The 27,841-nt window shown below is 45.5% G+C and overlaps 1 protein-coding gene across 3 annotated transcripts in view; it reads left to right on the forward strand.

Moving 5' to 3' along the window:
* Positions 1-27,315, forward strand: part of GAB2 (GRB2 associated binding protein 2) — a 190,735-nt gene extending 163,420 nt beyond the window's left edge. For 2 of the 3 annotated variants that reach the window (XM_043580125.1, XM_043580127.1), the window contains 8 exons: positions 15,309-15,320; positions 17,025-17,617; positions 18,869-18,963; positions 19,949-20,213; positions 20,913-21,003; positions 21,274-21,376; positions 23,037-23,162; positions 23,856-27,315. In XM_043580125.1, coding sequence (XP_043436060.1) covers positions 15,309-15,320; positions 17,025-17,617; positions 18,869-18,963; positions 19,949-20,213; positions 20,913-21,003; positions 21,274-21,376; positions 23,037-23,162; positions 23,856-23,999 — 1,429 coding nt within the window. In that variant the 3' untranslated portion in view covers positions 24,000-27,315. The remainder of the gene's footprint in view (positions 1-15,308; positions 15,321-17,024; positions 17,618-18,868; positions 18,964-19,948; positions 20,214-20,912; positions 21,004-21,273; positions 21,377-23,036; positions 23,163-23,855) is intronic. The other variant, XM_043580126.1, reaches the window with a different exon arrangement.
* The last annotated feature ends 526 nt before the right edge of the window (positions 27,316-27,841 follow it).

The following is a 27,841-nucleotide window of genomic DNA, read 5'->3' on the forward strand; positions in this document are numbered from 1 at the left end:
CTAGCGGCATACAAAGACATTAAAATATGTGTGTTAATTGCTCTAATATGTGGGGGTAGGGGAGGAGGGACTGGATCCTGAGTGAAGAGATGGTGAGATTCAGGAGAGAGCTAGAAACTCTGGAAAATAACTGAGAGGTTCCAGTTCCTGTGTGGTGGCAGAAACACTCCCTCCCACTGGTCACAACTGAACACTGTGGACAAAATACAATTACCCTGTCATTGTTTTGAGTCTAGAAAAATAAAATGAGGCAAATTATAAAGGGGAGAAAAATTTGGAGCTGCAGCTACACAGAGACGTATTTCTGTATCTCATGGAATTTCCCTGAAGGCGGGCCTGCTCGCCCAGCAGCACAGCGGAGCGCACAGCTGAAACTCTAATGGAAACCCCATATTTCTTGGTAGAGGAACCAGAAAAGGAGCCCTTTGGGGGCTGGAAAGGAGTAGAGTACCCAGAGTGAAGACAGTTGGAGAAGAGATTTCCTAATTCTGGGTGTGAAACCACACAAGTCTCAGGCTCACTGTGAGCTGCATGGATGTTGGACAGACCACACCAGCACAGCAGAGGTTTTGAGAACTACACTGAGATTTGCACTCTGACACACAGAAGGAGACACAGAACTTGGCAGCCTGAATCTAACCACGTAGGTTGCCTGCAAAACAAAAACCTCCACGTTCTCCGGAGGATTATAACAGAACCCAGAGTCCACACAGCATAATATCACAACATTAAGTATATAATCCAAAATTTCTCAGCATACAGAGAACCGGCAATGTGTAACTGGTTCTCAAGGGAAAGCACTGATGCCAACTCCAACATAACCCAGATGTTGGAATTATCAGACACAAATTTAAAAGCCTGTATTATAACGCTATTCCATGTGATGAAGGAAAATGCATTTGAAATTAAGGGAAAGAAAAAAACTATGAGCCCCCACGTTTATATCCTGCAAAATTATTCTTTAGGAATGAAAACAAAATCAAGAGATTCTCAGAGGAAAGAAAAATAAGAGCGTTTCCAAGAGATCAGATTTAAAGAAGTGATAAGGAAGTTCTTCAGGCTGAACCAAAATAGTACCAAAAGGAAACTAAATCTTCAGGAATGAAGGAAGGGCAGCAGAAATAGGAGTTATCTGCATAATTTTCCCCCTAAGTTCCTTAAAATATGTGAGTGTTGAAGGCAAGTATTAAACATTGTCTGGTGAGGTTTTCACCTGGTTTTCACTCTTCAGCCAAAAGTGCTTCCTTTGCCATTTCTTACCATACAAGTCCCCTTTTGACATGTTCTCCCAGTTTTCATTTATCTGGAAAGATCTGTATTTTACCTTCATTTCTGAGTTATTTTTGCTGGATATAACATTCTGGAATGATAGTGTTATTTTCTTTTGGCATTTTAAAGTGTGTCATTCTATAGTCTTCTACCATTCATTGTTTCTGATGAGAGGTCAGATGTTATTTTTATTCATAGAATCCTATGTGCTATGTATCTTTCTTCCTCTGAATGTTTTTTTTCTCCTTTTTAAAAAAAATTGTGAAATACACATAACATAAAATTTACCATCTCAGCCATTTTTAAGTGTACAGTTCAGTAATGTAGAGTACTTTCTTCCACACTGTTATACAGCCAATCTCCAGAACTCTTTTCATCTTGCAAAACTGAAACTCTCCACCCACTAAAAATTCCCCATTTCCCCTTTCCCCTACTCCCTGACAGTCTTCTTTCTACTGTCTGTATGAAGCTGAATTCTCTAGGTAACTCATATAAATGGAATCATATAGTATTTGTCTTTTTGTAAGTGGCTTTTTTCACTTAGAATAATGTCTTCAAATTTCATCCATTTTATAGCATATGTCAGAATTACCATCTCTTTATGGCTGAATAATACTTCATTGCCTGTATATGCCACATTTTGTTTATTTCCCCCTAAATAGACACCTTGATTGCTTCCACCATTTGGCTGTTTTGGATAATGGGGCTCTGTACATGGGTGTACAAATACTCTTCAAAGACTCAGCTTTCAATTATTTTGGGGTACACCCAGACATAGAATTGCTGGGTCCTCTGGTGATTATATTTTCTATCTTTTGAGAAACTGCCATACTGTTTTTCATAGTGGCTGCACCATTTTACCACAGTACACAAGGGTTACAGTTTCTCCATATCCTTGCCAATGTTTGTTATTTTCTGGGTTTTTTGATAGTAGCCATCCTAATGTCTATGAGGTGGTATCTCACTGTGTTTTTATTTGCACTTCCCTTCCATAATGATTAGTGATGTTCAGCATCTTTTCATATCTTGGTGGCTATTTGAATATCTTTGGAGAAATGTCTTTGTAGGCCTCTGTCCATTTTGTTTTTAATCTGGTTGGTTTGTTGTTGTTATTGGGTTGTAGAAGTTCTTTGTATATTCTCGATATTAACCCCTTACCAAATATATGATTTACAAATATTTCCCCCATTCTGTAGATTACCTTTCACTCTGTTGATTGTGTCCTTTGATGCCAAGAAGTTTTATACTTTGATGTAGTCCAATGTATCTATTTTTACTTTTGTTGCCTGTGCTTTTGGTGTCTATATAAAAAAATCGTTGCCAAATCCAGTGTCAGGAAGCTTTTCCTCTTACATTTTCTTCTCAGAGTTTATAGGTTTAGGTCTTTGATCATTTTTTTGTTAATTTTTTACATATGATCTAAGGTAAAGATCCAACTTCATTTCTTTGCATACAGACATCCAATTTTCCCAGCACCATTAGATGAAAAGACTTCACTGGATTATTTGTTTTTCGGGTGTGGAGTTTGGTGAGTTCTTTATAGATTTCGGATACTATCCCTTTGTCTGATATGTCATTTGCAAATATCTTTTCCCATTCCGTTGGTTGCCTTTGTTGATTGTTTCCTTTGCAGTGCAGACGCTTTTTATCCTCATGAGGTCCCAATAGTTCATTTTTGCTTTTAATTCCCTTGCCTTTGGAGATGTGTCAAGTGAGAAATTGCTGCAGCTGAGGTCAGACAGGTTTTTTCCAGCTTTGTCCTCTAGGGTTTTGATGGTTTCCTGTCTCACATTCAGGTCCTTTATCCATTTTGAGTTTATTTTTGTGAATGGTGTAAGAAAGTGGTCTAGTTTCATTCTTCTGCATGTTGCTGTCCAGTTCTCCCAGCACCATGTGTTAAAGAGATTGTCTTTTTTCCATTGGATGTTCTTTCCTGCTTTGTCAAAGATTAGTTGCCCATACATTTGTGGGTCCTATTCTGGAGTCTCTATTCTATTCCCTTGGTTGATGTGTCTGTTTTTGTACCAATACCACGCTGTCTTGATGATTACAGCTTTGTAGTAGAGACTAAAGTCTGGGATTGTGATGCCTGCTGCTTTGGTCTTCGTCTTCAAAATTACTTTGGCTATTTGGGGTGTTTTGTGGTTCCATACAAATTTTAGGATTGCTTGTTCTAGCTTCGAGAAGAATGCTTGTGCAATTTTGAATGGGATTGCATTGAATGTGTATATTGCTTTGGGTAATATTGACATTTTGACAATATTTATTCTTACAATCCATGAGCATGGAATGTTTTTCCATTTCTTTGTATCTTCTTCAATTTCCTTCATAAGCTTGCTATAGTTTTCAGCATACAGATCTTTTATATCTTTGGTTATATTTATCCCTAGGTATTTTATGCTTCTTGGTGCAATTGTGAATGGGATAAGTTTCTTTATTTGTCTTTCTGTTGCTTCATTATTAGTGTATAAGAATGTAACTGATTTCTGTACACTGATTTTGTATCCTGCAACTTTGATGAATTTATGTATCAGTTCTAGCAGACTTTTGGTGGAGTCTATTGGGTTTTCCATGTATAACATCATGTCATCTGCAAAAAGTGAAAGCTTGACTTCATCTTTGCCAATTTTGATGCCTTTGATTTCCTTTTGTTGTCTGATGGCTGATGCTAGCACTTCCAACACTATGTTAAACAACAGCGGTGAGAGTGGATATCCCTGTCGTGTTCGTGATCTCAGGGGGAAAGGTCTCAGTTTTTCGCCCACTGAGGATGATTATTAGCTGTGGGCTTTTCATAAATGGCTTTCTCCGCACCCCAAAAATAAATAATCCAGTGAAGAAATGGGCAAAGAACATGAATAGACACTTCTCTAAAGAAGACATCCAGATGGCCAGCAGGCACATGAAAAGATGCTCAACATCACTCCTCATCAGGGAAATACAAATCAAAACCACACTGAGATATCACCTCACGCCAGTCAGAGTGGCCAAAATGAATAAATCAGGAGACTATAGATGCTGGAGAGGATGTGGAGAAACGGAAACCCTCTTGCACTGTTGGTGGGAATGCAAACTGGTGCAGCCACTCTGGAAAACAGTGTGGAGGTTCCTCAAAAAATTAAAAATAGACCTACTCTATGACCCAGCAGTAGCACTGCTAGGAATTTACCCAAGGGATACAGGAGTGCTGATGCATAGGGCACTTGTACCCCAATGTTTATAGCAGCACTTTCAACAATAGCCAAATTATGGAAAGAGCCTAACTGTCCATCAACTGATGTATGGATAAAGAAGATGTGGTTTATGTACACAGTGGAATACTACTTGGCAGTGAGAAAGAATGAAATATGCCCCTTTGTAGCAACGTGGATGGAACTGGAGAGTGTGATGCTAAGTGAAATAAGTCATACAGAGAAAGACAGATAACATATGTTTTCACTCTTATGTGGATCCTGAGAAACTTAACGGAAGACCATGGGGGAGGGGAAAGAAAAAAACAAAAAAGTTAGGGAGAGGGCCAAAGCATAAGAGACTCTTAAAAACTGAGACTAAACTGAGGGTTGATGGGGGGTGGGAGGGAGGGGAAAGTGGGTGATGGGCATTGAGGAGGGCACCTGTTGGGATGAGCACTGGGTGTTGTATGGAAACCAATTTGACAATAAATTTCATATTAAAAAAAACGTATTGAATAACTATGTCATACACCTGAAGAAAAAAAAAAAGAAAAGACTGGCCATTCCCCCATTGAATGGTCTAAGCATCTATGCTGAAAAATCATTAAATCATATACATGAGGGTTGTATTCTATTCCATTGGTCTAGACATCTATCTTTACGCCAGTGCCACACTTTTAATTATTGTAGCTTTATAATAATATGTTTTGAAATCAGGAAGTGTGAGACCTTTCACTTTGTTCACCTTTCACTTTGTTTGGAAGATTGTTTTGGCTATTTGGGCTTCTGACAGTTTTATGACTTTTTTCTTTGGCTTTCAGCAGTTTGACTACAATATTCCTAGGTGTGTTTTTCTTTGTTTAGGCTTCATTTACTTTCTGATTCTATTTGTTTCTATTTTTGATCCAGCGCAACAAAATTACCAATATTTCTTCAAGTTTTTTTTTTGCCCAATTCCATCTCTGCTTTCCTTCTATTCTTCATAGGTTAGACCACTTGATACTGACCCAAATATCACTGATACTACTCATTTTCAATAATTTTTGGAGGGTAATTGAAGTACAGTCACTGTCAATATGTATTAACTTTCCTCATGCCCCTTTATAATCCATCCTTTCCTCTATCTCATTCCTCAGGAACTACCAACAATATTTCTATCACTACATTAGTTTTCATTTTCTAGAAGATTACTTGAGTAGAATCATTATAGTATTTACTTTTTTTCCTGGCTTCTTTCAATCAATGTAATACTTTTGAGATTTATCCATATTGTTACATGGATCTTTAGTTGTTCCTTTTTATTGCTAAGTAGTAACTCGGTGTACCTTTATTTTTTTAATATATGAAATTTATTGTCAAATTGGTTTCCATACAATACCCAGTGCTCATCCCAAAAGATGCCCTCTTCAGTACCCATCACCTACCATCCCCTCCCTCCCACCCGCCATCAACCCTCAGTTTAGTCTCAGTTTTTAAGAGTCTCTTATGCTTTGGCTCTCTCCCACTCTAACCTCTTTTTTTTTTCCTTCCCCTCCCCCATGGGTTTCTTTTAAGCTTCTCAGGATCCACATAAGAGTGAAAACATATGGTATCTGTCTTTCTCTGTATGACTTATTTCAATTAGCATCACACTCTCCAGTTCCATCCACGTTGCTACAAAGGGGCATATTTCATTCTTTCTCATTGCCACGTAGTAGTCCATTGTGTATGTAAACCACAATTTCTTTATCCATTCATCAGTTGATGGACAGTTAGGCTCTTTCCATAATTTGGCTGTTGCTGAAAGTGCTGCTATAAACATTGGGGTACAAGTGCCCCTATGCATCAGTACTCCTGTATCCCTTGGGTAAATTCCTAGCAGTGCTATTGCTGGGTCATAGGGTAGGTCTATTTTTAATTTTCTGAGGAACCTCCACACTGTTTTCCAGAGTGGCTGCACCAGTTTGCATTCCCACCAACAGTGCAAGAGGGTTTCCGTTTCTCCACATCCTCTCCAGCATCTATAGTCTCCTGATTTATTCATTTTGGCCACTCTGACTGGCGTGAGGTGATATCTCAGTGTGGTTTTGATTTGTATTTCCCTGATGAGGAGTGACGTTGAGCATCTTTTCGTGTGCCTGTTGGCCATTTGGATGTGTTCTTTAGAGAAGTGTCTATTCATGTTTTCTGCCTGTTTCTTCACTGGATTATTTGTTTTTTGGGTGTGGAGTTTGGTGAGCTCTTTATAGATTTTGGATACTAGCCCTTTGTCTGATATGTCATTTGCAAATATCTTTTCCCATTCCGTTGGTTGCCTTTTAGTTTTGTTGATTGTTTCCTTTGCTGTGCAGAAGCTTTTTATCTTCATGAGGTCCCAATAGTTCATTTTTGCTTTTAATTCCCTTGCCTTTGGGGGTGTGTCAAGTAAGAAATTGCTGCGGCTGAGGTCAGAGAGGTCTTTTCCTGTTTTCTCCTCTAGGGTTTTGATGGTTTCCTGTCTCACATTCAGGTCCTGTATCCATTTTGATTTTATTTTCGCAGTGTACCTTTATATCACAATTCATTTATCCATTCCTGTGTTGAGGGGCACTTGGATTGTTTCCATTTTTAGCTATTACAAATTAAGGTGTGTTTGTACATACACCGCCACTAAAAAATCACGGTGTACACATTTGCTTCATTTCTTTTGGGTAAATACCTAGAAAGCCCAGCCCAAACCTGACAAAGATTATGAGAATGAAAATTGGAAGTCTTTATTCCTTGTGGATACAGATACATACACACACACACACATGCTAGGAATAATTTAAATATATTAGGGAATATATGTGTGTATATACATCATTAGGGTTAAGACATCATGATAAAGTGGGGCGCCTGGATGGCTCAGTCAGTTGAGCATCCCAGCTTCGGCTCAGGTCATGATCTTGTGGTTCATGAGTTCAAACCCTGCATCCATCTCTGTGCTGACAGCTCATCGCCTGGAGCCTGCTTCAGATTCTATGTCTCCCTCTCTGTCTGCCCCACCCCTGCGTGCGTGCGCTCACATGCTCTCTCGCTCTCAAAAAGAAATATTAAAAAAAAAAAAAAGCCATCATGATAAAGTAGTGCTCATCCCAGGAATGCAAGGTTGGATTGATATTAAGAAACCAACCAGTTGGGGCACCTGGGTGGCTCAGTCGGTTAAGCGTCCGACTTCAGCTCAGGCCATGATCTCGCGGTCTGTGAGTTCCAGCCCTGCATCGGGCTCTGGGCTGATGGCTCAGAGCCTGGAGCCTGCTTCCAATTCTGTGTCTCCCTCTCTCTGCCCCTCCCCCGTTCATGCTCTGTCTCTCTCTGTCTCAAAAATAAATAAACGTTAAAAAAATAAAAATTAAAAAAAAAAAAAGAAACCAACCAGTGTAATTCATTACATCAGGAGAATAAGGAACAAAATAATATAATCATCAGCTTAGTAAACGCAGAGAAAGCATTTGACAGAACTCAATGCTTCTCCATAAAAAATTTTCTCAGGAAGCTATAAATAGAGGAGAACTTCTTCAAATTAGTAATAGACTTCTGAGGATAACCAAAAGCTAATATCATACCTAACAGAGAAATCTTAAGCATATTCTCATAATACTGGAAACAAGGACAGAATGCCTGCTCTCACCACTTCTGTTCAACATTATGCTAGAGAATCTAGCCAGTTCAATAAAGGGACAAACAGGATAAAAGGCACAAAGATGAGAAAGAAAAATCTATGGCACAAAAACAGACACTCAGATCAATGGAACAGAATAGAGAACCCATAAATGGACACACAAATGTATGGCCAACTAATCTTTGACAAAGCAGAAAAGAATATCCAATGGAATAAGGACAGTCTCTTCAGCAAGTGGTGCTAGGAAAACTGGACAGCGACATACAGAAGAATGAACCTGGACCACTTTCTTACATCATACATAAACTCAAAATGGATGAAAGACCTAAATGTAAGACAGGAAGTCATCAAAATGCTCGAGGAGAAAGCAGGAAAAAACCTCTTTGATCTTGGCTGCAGCAACTTCTTACTCAACACGTCTCCAGAGGCAAGGGAAACAAAAGCAAAAACGAACTATTGGGACCTCATCAAAATAAAAAGCTTCTGCACAGCAAAGGAAACAATAGCAAAACTAAAAGGCAACCGACAGAATGGGAGAAGATATTTGCAAATGGCATATCCGATGAAGGGTTAGTATCCAAAATCTATAAAGAACTTAGCAAACTCAACACCCACAATCCAAATAATCCAGTGAAGAAATGGGCAAAAGACATGAATACACACTTTTCCAAACAAGACATCCAGATAGATGGGTAACAGACACATGAAAAAATGGTCAACATCACTCAGTATCAGGGAAATACAAATCAAAACCACAATGAGATACCCTCAGACCTCTCTGAATGGCTAACATTAACAACTCAGGCAACAACAGATGTTGGCAAGGATGCGGAGAAAGAGGATCTCTTTTGCACTGCTGGTGGGAATGCAAACTGGTGCAGCCACTCTGGAAAACAGTATGGAGGTTCCTCAAAAATTAAAAATAGAACTACCCTATGACCCAGCAATTAACACTACTAGGTATACAGGGATGCTGTTTTGAAGCAGCACATGTACCCCAATGTTTATAGCAGCACTATCAACAATAGCCAAAGTATGGAAAGAGCCCAAATGTCCATTGATGGATGAATGGATAAATAAGATGTGTGTGTGTGTGTGTGTGTGTGTATGTGTATGTGTGTGTGTGTATATATATGTATACATATATATACATATAGTATATATATGTATACATATATATACATATATATAATGGAATATTACTCGGCACTCAAAAAGAATGAATTCTTGCCATTTGCAACTATGTGGATGGACCTAGAGGGTATTATGCTAAGCGAAATTAGAGAAAGACAAATATCGTATGACTTCACTCATATGAGGACTTTAAGACACACAACAGATGAACACAAGGGAAAGGAAGCAAAAATAATATAAAAACAGGGAGGGGAACAAAACATAAAAGACTCTTAAATATGGAGAAAAAACAGAGGGTTACTGGAGGAGTTGTGGGAGGGGGGATGGGCTAAATGGGTAAGGGACGTTAAGGAATCTGCTCCTGAAATCATTGTTGAACTATATGCTAGCAAACTTAGATGTAAATTTAAAAAAAAATTAAAAATTTTAAAAAAAGGAAGATGTAAGTCTCTATAGGTGACTTGATTGTTTATATAAAAATTGTAAAGAATCTAAAAAAAACTACTAGAGGGCACCTGGGTGGCGCAGTGGGTTGAGCGTCCGACTTCAGCCAGGTCACGATCTCGCGGTCCGGGAGTTCGAGCCCCGCGTCAGGCTCTGGGCTGATGGCTCAGAGCCTGGAGCCTGTTTCCGATTCTGTGTCTCCCTCTCTCTCTGCCCCTCCCCCGTTCATGCTCTGTCTCTCTCTGTCCCAAAAATTAATAAACGTTGAAAAAAAAAATTAAAAAAAAAAAAACTACTAGAATGAATAGTGAATTTAGCAGGGTCACAGGATAAAGGATTATTATATAAAAGCTAATTTTTACATACTAGCACTAGCAAAAACTGGAAAACGAACTTAAAAAAATTCTCTATAATGATGCCAAAAAACATGGACTACTTAGGAATAAAAAAGACACGCAGGACCTCTTCACTGAAATCATTGTCACACACTGTTGTGGGATATTAGAGACCTAAATACAGAGAGTGATAGACTGTAGTTATGAATTGGAAGACCCAATATTATTAAAATGGCAAATCTTCCCAAATTGATCTATAATTCCACTGCAGTCCAAGTAAAAATCCCAGTAAGATTTTTCATAGATTATTAAGCTAAGTTTAAAATTCATATGAAAATACAAACAATTTAGAATAACCATGATTTTTAAAAGAACAGCAACAAAATTAGAGGACTTATAGTCCCTAACTTCAAGACTTACATCAAACAAATGTTCATCAAGACGGTGTTGTATTGATGCAAAGATAAACACACAAAGCTCTCTAGAACAGAATCGTGAAGTCTGTGTGCACACAGGTAGCCTGTGTTGACAAAAATGCCAATAGAGAAATGAAAAGTCTTTTGTCTTTTACAGAAAAAATTATTTATTTATTCTGAGAGAGTGCATGCATGAGTGGAGGAGGGACAGAGAGAGAATCCCAAGCAGGCTCCACACCCCGTGCTGAGCCCAACACAGGACTCGATCTCACAACCGTCAGACCATGACCTGAGCTGAAATCAAAAGTCAAATGCTTAACTGACTGAGCCACCCAGGTACCCCAGGAAAATGAAAGTCTCTTCAAACAGTGGTGCTGGCACAGCTGGATATCCTTATAGGAATTTTTAAAAAAATTATTGATATCACACTACTCAAAAGTTAAATGTGTCAGAGACCTAAATGTAAAATCTGATACTGTGAAATTTCTGCATGAAAACATCTTTGTGATCTTGAGGCAAGCAGAGATTTTTATAATAGACCACAAAAGGCAAGAATCATACAAGAAAATAAATTAATAAAGTAGTGTAATCACAATTAAAACTTTTGCTGTTCAGAAAACTCCATTAAAAAACAAAATGTCAATTCACAAAACATGAGAAAATATTTGAAACAAATATATCTGACACAGGATTTATTTCTAGAAAATATAAAGAACTATTACAACTTACAACAACCCATTTTTTTTTAATTTTCATGTTGACTTTAAAATTCTTTTTTTCAACGTTTATTTATTTTTGGGACAGAGAGAGACAGAGCATGAACGGGGGAGGGGCAGAGAGAGAGGGAGACACAGAATCGGAAACAGGCTCCAGGCTCTGAGCCATCAGCCCAGAGCCTGACGCGGGGCTCGAACTCCCGGACCGCGAGATCGTGACCTGGCTGAAGTCGGACGCTTAACCGACTGCGCCACCCAGGCGCCCCAACCCATTTTTTTTTTTTAATGGGCAAAAGATTTGAATAGACACTTCACATAGAAAAAGATATAGAAATGGCAAGTGGAAGGATGCTGGATCACCAGGGAAATGTGAATTAAAACCTCCGAGCAATTTTGCTTCATTTCCACTGGAATGGGTAAAATGAAAAAGACTGACAATACCAAGTATCGACAAGTATGTGGATGTACTATTTCTGACATTCACATTACATATTAGGTGTTCTGGACAAAAGAAACAATGCTTTACAGTTTACAAACCACCGTCCCATTAGTTACCTCACTTCATCTCCAAAATAACCTCACAGGGTTACTTCTAAGCAGGGACTTGTAAGAGAGAACCAGCTCGTTCATCTCTGCCTAGCATAGATATAAATATGTCTGTTGAGATTATTATAGTGAAACAGTATTTACTGAGGCTAATAACCAGCCACCAATCTATTCCTTTTTTCATTTATGGGGGAACTCCACATGTTTTACAGTAACTTAAGAACCCTAAAAGATAAAACTATGAATTATTTATCAGGACTTTTACTTCAGTTTTACCCACTCGTCTTCCTTCAAGTACTGGATATGCATTCTGGCCAAAATGACTTTGTTCCTAAAATCTAGCTCTTGCACTGAACAAAAATAACTAACTCCTCAAAAGTAGTAACTATTGCCAAGGAAGGAGTTTTAAACAGACACCATCAAGAAAAGCAGAGTCCTTTCAGTCTTTGAAGACCAATTAGTGTCCCTGGATTTATTTTTGCCCTCCAGCCTTTTAAAGGCCTCATTTCAGATTCTAGACCTTTGCTGTCTTCCTATTTCAAGCAGTCTGTTCAACCTGTAGCGGGAGATACATTGCGGTGAGTCACATGCCTTAGAAAGCTGTAACTCAAGGGTGGGGGGAAGAGAAATTTCAAGTGATGAGATTCTAGAATGAAAGCGTTACTGACCCTACAGCAATATTCTGCAGAAATGTGGTAGATTAAAAATAAAATCAGAGGGGCGCCTGGGTGGCTCAGTGGGTTGAGCATCTGACTCTTGATTTTGGCTCAGATCACAATTCCCAGGGTTGTGGGATCGAGCCCTGTGTCAGGCTCTGCATTGAGTGGGTAGCCTGCTTCTTAAGATTCTCTCTCTCTTCCTCTGCCCCTCTCTCCCATTCGTGTGCTCTAAAATAAAAAGTAAAAAAAAAAAAAAAAAAAAAAAAAAAGTGAAATCAGAAATGTCACTGACCAAAGACCTTACCTTTGGTTAATCATTTCTAAGACTTCTCTGACTCATTCACCTGAGGGTGGCTTTGACTGACTAAAGGCAGAGAACATACAACTTTTAGTTTCATTTAGTTTTATATATATAAGTTTGCTCTGTAACCACAATGAGAAGGCGGGCTCAAACATGCAGCCAGAAGGGTTTGAGATACAAAGATCACCTCACTTCTTGGAGATTGTGAAACAGTGTTTTCTGAGTTTTCTTCCCTCATTGGAAGGATCCACACATCCCATGTGGGACGGGTAAATGCAGAAGGATGGTCCACATGACCTCTTAAGAGTGACAGTTACAGAACTAAATGGTGGTTATTTTGCTTACAATCATTTGTGTATTAGCTTTCCTTAAATGGGAACATACCCATTAAAAATCAAACTGGGCTCTTCATTGTTAAGGTACTTGGAGTCTAGAAGGGTGAAATCATGGTGTTGTGCCGTACATAAAATTATATGGAAAAATGCCAAAGAACTATTGCAAAATAAAGTGCTGAGGAAAACTAGGAAACTGTTGATAAACGATAAGGGGAGGTTTGGGGTAGGTATTAAGACCAGAGCACGAGCAAGAAGTGATGTGATGATAGCGACACCCACCAACAGCCGCAGGAACGGGAGTGAGAGGCACTGAGCGCGGGCTTGAGGGAGTATGTTTTCTCAAACTTGTCTCTGCTCCCCTATGCATCCATCACCTCCCTGCACAACTCGGCCTTTTACTGTTTCTCTTGTGTGATATGTGAGGGTCATAGTTGTCTGTCAGAACTGTGAGGATGTTCCTTTTATGAGGCCTCCATCGGCCCACAGCCCTGCAAGAGAAGCCTCTCTCAAAACCCACCGCTTCCAGGTGCTCATCCCAGGAAAGCAGCTCAGGACCCCACAGTGACATAGGCCTTGGGGTAGGTTGACACGAGCCTAGTAAAGGACGAGTGCTCAGAAGTGCCCTCCTGCTCTGTGCAGGGGACAGAGGGGACAGGCTGTGGCATCACTCTGAGCAGAGTACCCAGGCCGGTGCAGACCCAGTTCTGCTGTCCTAGCACGCAGCTTCCGGCAATTTTGTTCCCCTTATGTAACTCCTTTCACTTCACTCTTGAAGTAATGACCGCCCCCTCCCCACGCATTGGCATGATCCGCCACATGCCAGGCACTGTGCCAGGGCGCAGGGGCAGGTGGAAGCGGTGAGACCCGGCCTCGAACGGCTTTCACAGGAGGCGAGTGAGTGCTCTAGTAGAAGTACAGTGTGTGCTGGGAACAAAGGGGAAGGAGTAATTAAAGTGAAGAGGAGAATTAGAAGGCCTGTCACACCTTTGTGGAGCAAAAGCACTTTTTTTTTTTTTTATACTTTGTGTAAAATTCTAATGCATCAAGGAAGCTTTCCAGAGAAAGGTAAATAATGCAAGTGCAGGGCTGGAGCATAGACCACATGGGACACGTTTAGGGACAAGTGAGGAGCTTAGTAACTGAAGAGGAGAAGGATGGGACAGCAGGACGTTGGGACATAATCTAGTGGGTCCTGAAGGGGAAGGTTTTCAGTCTGCTGATCCAGAGCGTGGCCAAGGTGAGGAGATGGGCCAGCAGCGCTAACACTTTTGTTTATTCATTCGTTTACTTATATGTTCATTGACTTGTCCATTCAGCAATCATTTATGCATCATTCCCCTTGTGACAGCGCTAATCCAGGGACCGAGGAAGGAAGAATATTAAGACACAGTTTCTTTCCTGGAGGAAATATCTCTGTCTGGTGGAGAGGACAAGTACAGTGGTAACTGACCCAGATAATAATTGCTACCTGCTCCAAGAACAGAGTTGAGCAAGTGATTGATTATGTTTGGAGGTAGAGGATGGTCAGAAACAGCTTTAAAACGTGTGTCATTTGAGCTGAGTTTAAGGGATAAATGGAGCTCGCCAGATTACAGCGGGAAGCCTTTCAGACCGCACGAACAACACAACAAGCCCAGAAGCTTGGCTGCGTGGGGCACACTAGGAACAAGGGGAGTTAGCTGAGTGGTTCCAGATTTGGAGGGGAAACAGGGAGGAGAGACTAGAGACGTAAATTAGATCTGGAATATGGCTTAGTCCTGAAGGCAGTGGGACAGTGTTGAAAATGTGTAAGCTGGGACGCCAGGAAAGTAAATGTCTGTAGGATGTAGGGAGGATCAGAGAGGTCCCGGCAGACTGTAGGGAGATAGATGTGTTACTAGCCCTTTCATTTATGCAGAAGAAAAGCCAGGAGGACCGGAACTGGGGTGGATTCGGTAGGACCTGATAGGGTTATCGAGTGAGAAATTATAATGTGGGTAACTCCTGGGTTCCTGGCTTGAGTGAGTGGTGCATTCCTAAGACTGTTCAGACAGGAAGAAGATGATGAGTTCATTCTTGAATAAGGTGAAGGTTGGAATAAAATTATGTGAAACATTGAACAATGTTTTAGGGTTACTGCAGGATATGTGTGATATGCTCCCCACCCCCCACCCCACCTTAAAATCCTCCAGGGGCTCCCCTGTTCCCAGCAGCCCCAGCCTGGGCCCTCCATGTCACCGCTCAGCCCTACCTCCTAACACTTGTTCCAGCCTGAGCAACTTGCAGTTCCTATACCTTGCTAGGTTGTGTTCTACTTCTTTATGCATCTAACTAGAACACCTTTTTCCTTCTCTTGCTTTTTGCCTGGCCTATTTCGAGACTCACTCAAAGGTAAGATCTTTAAAGAAGCTTCCCCTGACATTCTCTACCACCACTGCCAGGGAGGGTTAGTATAAATCTGCCAAAAGCCGAATGCTCACCCACGTGATGGTAATGAGTTTGTATGTATGTCACCTCCTCTACCACTATGTCCCCCAGGACAGGAGGCATCTGTGTATCTACTGTTCCCAGCCCAGATGGAAAATAGGACATCAGTAAATGTTTATTAAATGAACAGATCCCAGTGCCAGTGGGGGCATCCAACCTTATATCTACCATTGCCCCCCGTCCTTTATTCCAAGCCCTCCATTATCTAAAGGCTAGTTGTTCAGTCATCTAGGCCCATGGCCCTTGGCTTGGTTATTTGTGTGAAATGGAATAGGAAAGGAGAAAGAACCCTGAGGCCTAGAGAGGAGGGCCACTAAAGGGTTGGGGACTGAAATGGAACTCCCCAAGTAGTCAAGGATGCAGGTTTACAAGAGCCTAGCCTGGCCTAGACTAGCCCTGTGAGCCTTCCTCTTTCTAAACTACTGGGCCCTATTTTCTATCACCATCTGGTGGCCACATCTATAAATAACAAGCTCCCCAAGAGCTATAAGAGCTTCTATAAGGCAGAGTTCCATGGATTGGCCTCAGAGGGCTATAGCTCCTCACCTGCCCCAGCTGTAACGTGCATATTTGTATGTATACAAGATTTGCCTCATGCAAGTAAGAAGTGCAAAGAACTTTCATTTTTTAGTTATTATTTACTTTACTTTATTTTACGTTATTTTAGAGCGTGAGCCAGGGAAAGGGGCAGAGATAAAGAGAGAATCTCAAGCAGGCTCCATGCTCAGTGTAGAGTCTGACATGAGCCTCAATCCCAAAACCCTGGGATCATGACCTGAACCGACTTGAGCCAACCAGAAGCTCAACCGACTGAGCCAACCAGAAGAGCCAAGAACTTTTAATCAGATTCTTAAAGAAGCTTATAGCCTCCAAAAGGCTGACCGTTGGAAAACGGACACTCACATAAAATAAGTGATTTGTTTGCTAGTTTGTGACACCGACTTACGGTTTCTTTCCACTGTCTCACGGCTTTTGTATACAAATGTATGTATTCTGTGGTACTTACAGCAGCAAACAAATCGGTGGTATTTATTTATCCAGAAGGTTGAAGGGTAAGAGCGACCTTGGCTAATCACAGCCGGCTGGGGGTAGAGGGAGGGATAAATGCTAACACCATTGAACATCTATATATTAGACATACCGGAGTCGAATTTCTAAACAGCCTTCAAAGTATGTTTTTTTCTTAATGTTTATTTATTTTTGAGAGAGAAAGAGAATGCATGAGCAGGGGAGGGGCAGAGAGAGAGAGACAGGGACAGAGGATCCAAAGCAGGCTCTGTGCTGACAGCAGTGAGCCCGACGTGGGGCTCAAACTCACAAACCATAAGATCATGACCTGAGCCGAAGTCTGAAGCTTAATTGACTGAGCCACTCAGGTGCCCCTAAAATATGTTTTTAATCATCATTTTTGTAGATATATTAACTAAAGCTCAGAAAGAGAAAGTGCCTTGCCCAAAGTCACACAGCTAGTAAATCAGCCTGCCTCCTCAGCCTGTTTTGCCTCACCAGTCAGCCACACAGGGCTTTGAACGAGCCAGTTTGTGTCCCCGGTAGACAGTCCTGGCCCCCTTTAACCTGCCCCGTCCCTTCCCTTTTTCTCTCTCTTAGGAGTGCCAGCTTCTCTCAGGGCACCAGGGCCTCGTTTCTCATGAGGAGCGACACAGCTGTACAGAAACTTGCCCAGGGCAATGGACACTGCGTCAATGGGGTCAGCGGTCAAGTCCACGGCTTCTATAGCCTCCCCAAGCCAAGCCGGCACAATACAGAATTCAGAGACAGTACCTACGACCTCCCCCGGAGCCTGGCCTCCCACGGCCACACCAAGGGCAGCCTTACAGGCTCGGAGACCGATAATGAGGACATATACACCTTCAAGACACCCAGCAACACTCTATGTCGGGAGTTTGGGGACCTCCTGGTGGACAATATGGACGTTCCAGCCACCCCACTCTCAGCCTACCAGATCCCTAGGACATTCACGCTGGACAAGAACCACAATGCCATGGCAGTGGCCACTCCTGGGGATTCGGCCATAGCTCCCCCACCCCGGCCCCCCAAGCCGAGTCAGGCAGAAACACCTCGATGGGGCAGTCCTCAGCAGAGACCTCCAATCAGTGAAAGCAGCAGATCCGTCTCTGCCGCTGCCACCATCCCCAGGCGCAATACGCTCCCGGCAATGGACAGCAGCCGGCTCCACCGAGGTTGGTGTAAACCCCAACTGCGACCCTGGGGAAAGGGAGGGAGCGTGGGAGTTCTCAGTAACGTGCTAGCCTTTGGTCATCCATACTGAGGAGACCTAGGCCCCCGACAGGTTCAGGCGTCTTGTACCCAGACCCTTCCCAGCTGGTGCCCCAGTGCCGGAGGCTAGTAGGAGACTCTGCAGTGCAGGAGTGTGGCCGACTCTGTCTGAGAGAAGTTACTATTGTACTGAAGGAGATGGAACATTCTTGGTTAACCACAGCATAAGTTATTATGGGTTTCAAAGTCCAAATCACAGTATTTGATTCATTTTTATATAAAACCAAAGACTGAACAAATAAATTTAGAGGACCATTTCAAACTGGAGCCAAACCTATGTGGGCTAACAGACTATTAAAACAAATTTTGAGCTATTAAATATTTTCTAAGCCATACTTGAATTTCTTTGGTTAAAGTCGGAACGTCTCTCTGAAGCATATACATTTTCTTGTCACTGACTCCCCCTGAGCACGTTCCAGCTCTGCATAAGCCACCTCTGTTTGATGAAAAACTACAGTAATATTAATTTTTCATTTTCATCTTGCTGGATAGCTTGCAAAGTCTGCTCTTACCCACCCTGTTGCTGAAGCCACATAGTGAGCCTGAGAGTTTGGTGGGACAAAGCCTCATAGTCTCCCATTTCCCATGAGGCCTGTGGTAGTTAAGAGACTTATTCAGGGTTGCAGAGTCCATCAGTGCCAGAAGTGGAACTTGGACCCGGGGTCCTGAGTCTCGGCACAGTACTCTTTCAGTCTGTCAACTATTCAATCAATCACCTTGTGCTTTGGAATTGAAATGATACATATGTGTATAAAACATGTCCCTACCCTTCAGAGAGCTCACATCTAGTTGGGGAAATAAAAGCACATAAAAATTAGTCAAGTTTCCTTATTCCTGTAGTATCTGTACGAGTAATGACCTGAGGGAGTGGGACAGGCATTCGGTGATATAGGAGTTAAAGGAGAGGCACATACCTGTAGGAAGAAGTAGTTCAGAAAGGATCCTCTGTTGGTGCCAACACTGGAGCTAGATCTAGAAGTCTGGGAGGAATTTTTGAACTGAGGGATGACATGATGGAAGTAATACCCTATCACTTGGGGTTGAGGGTAGTATCTTCTGGAGTAAGACCCTGAGCAACACTGGTGAGGGTTTGGGGAAGTGTCAGCACATGGATCAGCTGGGAGTGCGTGTGAATCTTCGTTCCTGTCTCGTAGCTTCTTCCTGTGAATCCTACGAGTACCCCCAGCGAGGAGGAGAGAGTGCAGGCCGGTCTGCCGAGTCCATGAGTGATGCGGTCCGTTCTTTCCTGGTGAGTGGGGGTCAGCCAGGGGTCCTCAGGCCAGCCCAGCTGGGCTAAAGTTCACACCCCATGGAACAAGGGAGTGGTGGCATCTCCCTCATAGGACCCTGCCTAGTTCTTTGCCTCAGTTCAGATCCCTGGGTTTTTAGAAAGTAAGATACAGGTGTCTGGTTGTGGAAGTGTGCTAGACTACAAGACTACCAGCCCTGCCAATAAGTAGGACAGGTCTAGAATGCAGAGGACCTGGGCTCTGAGGTCCCACCTGGAGGAGGGCCTATGGTGTGAGACTCCGGGTAGGGGCAGTGCTCGGTCAGTCATGGTGGCAGAATTATGATTTGAGTGCAGGATCCTGGGCTGGCCTCTGGACAGGGCTGACCACGACTCTCCGACAGACTAGGGCCTGGCCTCATGCCCATTGGAAAGACCAGACATTGGGTAACTAAAGCAGAAGCAACTTAGTTGTATGTGTGGACAGACAGGGCAGGAGTTGAAGAAAGGCTATAGCCAGGGTTCTTGCATTGTGCAACACGGCGGTCACACCGAGAGCTGGACTAGGGAAGCGCACCTGGCCGAGACCGCGCCAGCCAGGGCCAAGCTTTACTTTATGCTCCTAGCCCTGCTAGGGCTTGAGACTCTGACCTGCTAATGGGGAGTCTGGACTTGAGGTGGAATAAGGGTTCTAGACCAAACCTGTGTGGTCAGTGGCCTGGGCCACCCGCAGCCTTGGTCAGACACCCAGAAAGCCTTGTGGACCCAGCCACCAAGGGTACTTATTCGAAAGATTTATTGAAAATTTTAAGTGGGTCACAAGGGATCATGGAAACTAGAAGGGACCCACAGACTTGATTTCTTTCTGCCTCCCACTGCACTTTCTACTTGGTCTTCCCAGGCAGCTAACTCAGTTACCACTTCCCTTTTGCCTTGTATACAAATTCTCACCCCTTCTTGTTTCTTCATGATAGTTACTGCTGTATTTCTTCCACTCTCCCTCTAGCCAGGGAAAACAGTTGTAGGCCGATCAGATAGCGCCAATTCTGAGGACAACTACGTGCCCATGAATCCAGGTTCCTCCACCCTGCTGGCCATGGAGCGAGCAGGTGATAATTCCCAGAGTGTCTACATCCCCATGAGCCCAGGACCCCATCACTTTGACGCGCTTGGCTACCCCTCAACAGCCCTTTCTCTGCACCGGGGCCCCAGCCGAGGGAGTGAGATCCAGCCACCCCCTGTCAACCGCAACCTCAAACCTGACCGGAAAGGTAAGTCTCCTCTTTCCCCTGTCCCATGTCTGGACAGTGTCCAAGAACCATTTTCACTCATTTGCATTCATTTGGGGATCGGGTGGATCCTGAACTTTCCTTGCAAGGAAGTGTTTAGTCTCTGAACCCCCGAACTCTCACACACATACACAAACACTCAAATTCATTCCAGTGGTCTAGGGACCAGCTACTGGAGTAGCCTGGGCAGGAGTGCAGGCATGAGCAGGACAGGACACATTCGGGTTGCAGTTCTGCCACCTGCCAACATGAGGTTAGAAGCAAATCATTGTGCATCTCTGAGCCTTCTCACTTTAGAAATGTGAATACTTGCCTCCTAGAGCACTGAGGGACACAGGTAACATACCTAAAAGTGCCTTATAAAGTATGAGATGCTGTTGGAGGATACAGGATGAGTATTAAATCTGGGAGGAACAATCTGTTGTCAGACCCAGTGTCCCCATTTTGGATTCTGAAAATATGATTGCTACAGTGCAGAGAAAATATCATTTGGGATCTGAAGACATGGCTTCAGGGCCTGTCAACATAGGCAAAGATTATAGAACCTGCTGAGCCTCAGTTTCCCTGCTTACAAGTGGGAATACGAAAGTATTTATAAATATACTTGTGTGTTATACGTAAGCGTGTGTATGTGTGGCATTATCGTGTGGCTGATCATTTGACTTTCTGTTCCTGCTCCAGCAAAGCCAACACCACTTGACCTGAGAAACAACACTGTCATCGATGAGCTCCCCTTCAAGTCACCTGTCACCAAGTCTTGGTCGAGGGCTGTGTGAGTTATCTGTTTGTGGATGCGGGACCTGGGAACAGGGCTGTGAGGGCTGGCCAGGGCAAGGGTGGGGTCCAGAGAGCTGCATCCCGATGCTGATACTGGCGGTAGCTGAGCAGTCTCTTGGTCTCTCAGGGCTGGGTTTCCTCATCTGTGGAGGGGGAGTGATTGTACCCGTTCTGTATCAGATCCGAATGTGATAATGGAGGGTGGAGCTGCGAGGGTGGAGACAGAACTGTCCCCCTGAGTTTACTCTGTCTTCTGCCTACCCAGTCACACCTTCAACTCCAGCTCCTCCCAGTACTGCCGCCCCATCTCCACCCAGAGCATCACCAGCACAGACTCCGGAGATAGCGAAGAGAACTACGTCCCCATGGTATGTCCTCTGCGGTCTGCCATCCTCAGACTATCCTGGGACCACCTCAGTTACCCATGATTTGTGATTACTTTGCTGCTGCAATTCTTGAGCACAAGTGTGTCGAGCACTGTGGGGTAATGATAGAGGCAAGGAAGACACGGCCTCTGCCCTCCAGGAGGCCATGGTTTTAAAGGGCGGAGAAGGTCTGCCACTCATGACTGTGACATGGGTGGCATGGTCAGTATTCCTGGAGAGCCAGTGCTGTGGGGACCCAATTGTGGGATGGGCAGTCATATCGGCCTGGGGAGAGGGAAGGCGGCCGTGTAGAAGGAGGGAACACAGAGAATGACCGTTAACTATGGCTACAGGTGGAGGCTGTGCTGAATCCAGATCATGAAGGACCCTGAATGCTGTCTTGGGAGGTCCAGACTTTCCTGTGGGGCACAGGGAGCCCCAGAAGGTTTAGCAGTCCAGGCGATTAGAAAGGGGCTTCAGAATAGTCATAGGGAGCATGTAGAGAATAACTAGAGCATCCTTCAAAGTTGACTTTTTTCTTCTTTCCTGTTAAAATCTTTGTGCTGTTGCCACAAACATGAGCAAGAATGTGAGCATAAGCATTTTTAAAAATTTTTTTTAACTTTATTTTTGAGAGGGAGGGGCAGAGAGAGAGGGAGACACAGTATCCGAAGCAGGCTCTGAACTGTCAGCACAGAGCCCGACGTGGGGCTGGAACTCACCGACCACGAGATCATGACCTGAGCCAAAGTCGGACACTTAACTGACAGAGCCACCCAGGCCCCCTGAGCATAAGCATTTATTGAGTTATCTCCTCAGGGGTGGCCAAACACACATAACATGACTCATGGTGGTGAAGGCCACGGTAGAGGTATAAACACAGGCAGCACAGGAGAAGTCTCCTCCCTGAGATTTTCACTGAAGAGGGAATGGCTGCCCCGCACCTGGGAGTTGCTGCATGAATAATGAAAAAACGAATCAACCAAACAGTAAGCAGCCAAAAACAGAACATAGGACTTTTGCCATTCTCATTAGAATATGACTTCAGGAAAATCGTAGACAAGTTGGTCTTGATGGAGACAGGAGCCTAGAGCATATCACTTGTGCAGCCCAGGGCTGAAGCTGCCCTGCTCAGATCTGGTGGGAGTGAGCTGCTTTTGGGTGATGGCCCCACGCCGGGCCAGGGAGAGGAGCTTCAGAGAAGCAGGTTTGGTACAACAGAAGACTTTCCAACCTGCAGGGCATAAAGGAAATGCGCCCCTTCTTAGGGGCCAGCAAGCCAAGGCCGGGTCGGTCAGGGAACCTGAGGAGATCTGGCCCGACGGCCCAGAAGGGAGGTGGCCTGGCACAGTGGGAGCAACACAGGTTTGGGAGTTAAAAACAGACCCGGCTCCCATCCCTGCTCATGAACTGTACGACCGTAGGCAAGTCACTTTGCTTCTCTGAACCACAGCTTTATCTTTGCTTTAAATAAACAAGAATAGTAATAATACCTCCATCACAGGATGGCGGTGAGGGCTTACATGAGAACATGAGAAGTCCCTGGCCCTGGTGCATGACTCCAAGCGGGCACTCTCCTCCCTCCCAGAGATGTGTGTATTCCCAGGTGGTGGGTTACTCTGTCTCCTCAACTGACTGATGGTTTTTCCTTCCTTTGTGATAGCAAAACCCAGTGTCTGCGTCTCCCATCCCCAGCGGCACCAGCAGTCCGGCCCCTAAGAAGAGCACGGGCAGCGTTGACTATCTGGCCCTGGACTTCCAGCCGAGCTCCCCCAGCCCCCACCGCAAGGTACGGGGCTCGGTGGGAGTGGTGGAGTGCCCGGCTGCGGGCTACTCTACCGCTTTTCGTTTAGTCTGGGTCTTAGAGGGCTCACACGCCTCCTCTCTCACACACATGGGTGCTTGAAGTCCCTAGGACCATTTCAGCCAGTCCATCCCCCTTGTACAGCTGAGCAAATGGACCCACACCAGGACACAGGAGCTGCTCGGGGTGACAGAATGGGATCTTGTGTCCTGGTCCTGAGCTCCTCTTTGAAAACTCACTGTCTAGGTGCATCAACTAAGTGCCTCTGATACGGGGACCTGCAGAGGGGATGCCTGGGCCCCGGAAAGCCCTCCACAGGAAGCATACTTAGCTGCCAGGTCCAGACGGCTGGGTGGCTGTGAGAGCTCCCCGCTGGCTGCTCCTTGTTGGCACCCAGCAAATTCTTTCTGGATGAGTGGCCACAGGGAGGTGGGTGGAGGCAGAGATGGAAGACCTGGGACCCCTAGGAGTTGGGAAATCAGGAGCACTGACAAGAGGCTGTTACATGAGCAGGAGCGATGATGCAGTTTGGGCTTTAAAGGCCAGTTTCAGAAAGAGAATACAGGCTCCTGAGGCCAGTCAGGGTGGCAGGCAGAGGCCCATCCCTTCTCCCTTTGAGGCAGCTCACAAAGAGCCCCCTTACTGACAGCTCACAGCACTTCCCCATTCTGTCCTCAGCCATCCACGTCCTCTGTGACTTCCGATGAGAAGGTAGACTACGTTCAGGTGGACAAGGAGAAGACCCAGGCTCTGCAGAGCACCATGCAGGAGTGGACGGACGTGAGGCAGTCCTCGGAGCCTTCCAAGGGCACCAAGCTGTGACACAGGGGCCACCAAGTCTGGGGAGGCGCCTGGAGGTAGAGTCACCGGAGCTGGCTCCTCCCCGTCTGTCTGCCCCTGCCCCCTTCTCTCCAGTTGTCCCCTCCACTCTGGCCTTCAAAGCACTTGATGTCAGGGACCCTGAACACTTCTCCTGGGAGGTGAGGGCCTGATCAAGGCACTACTCTGCCCACTCAGGGCCCACCTTTGATTTTTATCAGTAATGGCCATCCTCTACCCACCTTAGTTAGAGCTATTGCCAAAAAGCATCCTTCAGCCTCTTTCTGTCCTTTAGACCTAAATACCTACTAGGCGTTGGGAGGGGCTGGGGCTCTGAGCCAGATTCCACACCTCACATACGGTCTTGGCCCTCAAGCCCTCTTCCCTCCAGCTACTGGGCTACCTCTCCTTAAGTCCCACAAGATGCCACGTCATCTCGCTGGTCCAAGGAGCCCAGGACCAGCAGACCAAAGTGGACATGGACTTCTTCATCCTTGTCTTTCTTGGTAGGGGAGAGGCAAGGCCACCAAAAGATGGAGTTGAGAAGGAAGGTTAGAGGTGGTCTTGAGGGACAGAGGAATGAGATCCCAGGTGCAGAAGGCAGTTGATATGGGCAGGGGCCTCCTAACTTTGTAGCTGTTGTAGGTTGGGAAAGCCAGAAGAATGAGGACAAAAGGAAGGAAAACGGAGGATGGGCAACCAAAAACAAGGGGCAGGGGGTGACAAGGACCCTGTGGAGTCAGGGCCCCCAGGACGGTGGAGCTTACAGGCCCTCTTCCCTGGGCGTACCCGCTAGAGGAGGCTTCGCTGGTGCTGGGTGTGCAGTGGGGGGAGGCAAGTGATGCAGGGTCGGGATGGAGCGTGGGGTGGACTGGAGGTGCTTTAGGGCCGTATACCGTAGTGGGGAGGGTGCAGCAAGTGAGTTTGTGCAAGACAGGCCGTGGGCAGATGACTGACAGATGGGAGGCAGGGTAAGGATGGTGGAGGTGGACAGTGCCTGGGGATGCAGAGAGGAGCAGAAAGCGAAGGAGCCACGTGTGCAAGGCAGACCGAGGGCAGCGGGGAAAGCAGGCAGGGGAGAGTGGTGTCCCCAAGGATGGGTAGGAGAGCAGGGGCTCGTGCCAGGGCCCAATGGAGGTACGAGTGTGGTGCCGGGAGCCCATAGTGCTTGCCCAGTTCGTCTTACAGCTGTCGCTCCCTGCTAGCCCAGTGCCACACTGGACTCAGACCTGACCCTGCAGGGTACAGGAGGTAGGACCTCACCCCCCAGGTACTTTCTGGCAAGCTGGGGAGGAGGGACCCAAATCTTCCAGAGTTGCAGAGTAACTGGGCAGATCAGATGTTTCGTCCAACCATGGATGAAGAGACCTCCTTCCTTTGGGAAAAAACTAAAAGACTTCCCACCCTGCCTGGTGGAGGTGGCTACCGGTCACCTATCAGCCCTTGCGAGCCCACACCTGGCCCTTCTCTAAGACGCTCTGACCTGGCGGAAAGTATTTTCTCAACAGTAGCCCCTCTCCTAACTCAGCTGCATTTCGTAATGCCTGCTGGGGCCAGGTTCTGGAAACACAGGGATTAATCAGTTTGTGCGCTTGAGAAGGCAGGGGTGGCAGGAGTCACGAGGGCATTGGACATTGGTAACGGCTGTGAGAGACTGGAAACATTGATGGAGAGCACAGGCAACAAGGCTACTTCTTCAGGAGGTTGGTGCAGATCAGGCCGGAGGAGGTGGTATCTAGGAAAAGGGGGTACCAAAGATGGAGTTTTCTAGGGGAGGAGGGCAGGGCTGGGGGTCCAATGAAGGAAGAAGGAAAAAAACTTGGAAAGCCTTTGGGAGTATGGGTCCAATCCTTCCCAAGCCCTGGGGCTGGTGGCAGTGACCTATACCGTGTCCTGTAAGGCCCTCTCCAAAGAGTCTCCTAGGGCAGAGCGTTTAATGGTGCTCCCCCTTAGCCCCAGGATGCCCTAATAATGTCAGCACTTTCAGAACGTACCACAATGTGAATGAAATTGGCTGCAGTCTTTAGAAACGGAGGTGTTCAGGTCTGATGTCCAAGGAGGCCTCAGGGTTCGGGCTCTTCGTTCCTGTACCTCCCAGACCCTTGGGCTGGAAGTGGGGGAGGAGGGTAGAGATGGCAGGAAGCCTAAGGGGAAATGGGCCTGTTGAAGGTGGAGACTCGGGCTCACAGGCTTCAAACTGTCAGGTGACTAGTATACATCTGTCAGTTCTGTTTAAAAAGCTGATCAATGGCCCTCTCCCTGGTGGCCTGGCAAGGATAGACCCCAGGTTGGGGATGCCTTCCCAGCTGGCACAGCTCCCACGAGGACTCCTTGGGCCCAGGGCTCCACCTCTGCAAAGTTCAACTGGAGCAGGAACAAGCAGAGTGGGAAGGAGGGTTGCAGAGCGATGGGCAAAAAAAGCCAGGTGTGAAGGGGCCACCATCTTTGAAAGGGTGTTAGATTAGCCCCTGAGGCCCTTCCGCGCTGAGCTGTGCTAAGGGAAAACTCCCAGCTCTGGAACATCTTTCCCAGGGCCTGACTCACCAGGGAGGGGCAGCACCCAGAGTATTAATCAGTTGACCTAGCCCCCTCCCCAAGATGGACTTCAGTGACATCTACATTGGAAACCCTTCAGCTATGCCCTGTTCCTAGGAGAGAAGCACAACTATTCTGGAGCGAGTGGAGCAAGGGCTCCACTCCAGCCTGCCCCCTTTATTTGCTGCAGGGCTACAGCCTTGGCCGACCAGTCTCTCCCCCTGACCCCCTTTTGACAGAGCTCTGGACTCAAGAGGACAGGGTGGAGGCAAGTTAGCACTTGGTCTACAAAGAGGGAAGCGAGGCTGGGCATGTAAGCTCTGAAGCTCCTGCATTCTGGGGCTCCCCAAGCTCCCTGGATGGCCTGAGGGGCCCCCTGGAGATTCAGGATGTCATGTGATAGTTGGTGGTGTGTATTCTTGTGTGTTGGTTACACGTGTCTTGAAATTTAGAATCATGTCGCACAGAATTGTCTATTTGTTGGGAAGAGAAAATGGGCTGGCAGCCCAGTCTTAGGTTCTTGCCCTGTTAGACCATTTAAAATTGACATTTAATTTTTCAAATCACTGTTGGTGCCTAATCACTTAAGTTATTAATTTATTCTGTTTTCTTTAAAAAAAAATTTGTAACATGTATTTATCCTCTGTGAGTAGGGGTGGGGTGGGAGTGTGTTCCAGTGGGTCCTGTTTTTGCTGTGGTGACACATGGTACAGGCCTGGAGCTTGCAGGTCCCTTTTTACTGTGGTGTTGGAGCAGGACAACAATAAAGTCCATTAGAAGCAAATGGAGACGGCTGCTGGAGCTTGCCTCATCTGAAGGGGATGGAGTCCACACGCACTCACACCAAGCCTGGGTGCTCCAGTGGGCACCAGTTTGCTCCCTTTCACTTTAATAGTAAGTAACTGGGCACCTGTCCTGACTGGGAACAAGAACGAATCCTCCTTACCTTGGAATTTGTATTCCTGATGTACAAAATGGTGCACAGAGCATAGAGAGGAATTCTGAGAGTGACTTGGTCTCTGACAGACTATGGGTCCAGCTTCTAGTCCACCGGCTCCAGCACAGGCCTAAGCCCCTGGCCACACCGCTGCCTCCCACCTTTCCGGGCCCAGATGTGTCCCAAGAGGGGCCACACACTGGCACCAAGTACTCAAAGGAAGGAGGTAACAGCACTAGCCAGTTCGGAGCAGTCTAGAGCTCTCAGGGTCTGAAAAATCCCCAGATGCAAGGGCTTTGGCTTCACCTGAGAGGTGAGTCCCTTGGACAGTATCCCATAGGGCAGCCCCCAGCCTGGGCACCTGTCCCGCCTC

Source organism: Prionailurus bengalensis, chromosome D1, assembly GCF_016509475.1.
Source record: "Prionailurus bengalensis isolate Pbe53 chromosome D1, Fcat_Pben_1.1_paternal_pri, whole genome shotgun sequence".
Lineage (NCBI taxonomy): Eukaryota > Metazoa > Chordata > Mammalia > Carnivora > Felidae > Prionailurus > Prionailurus bengalensis.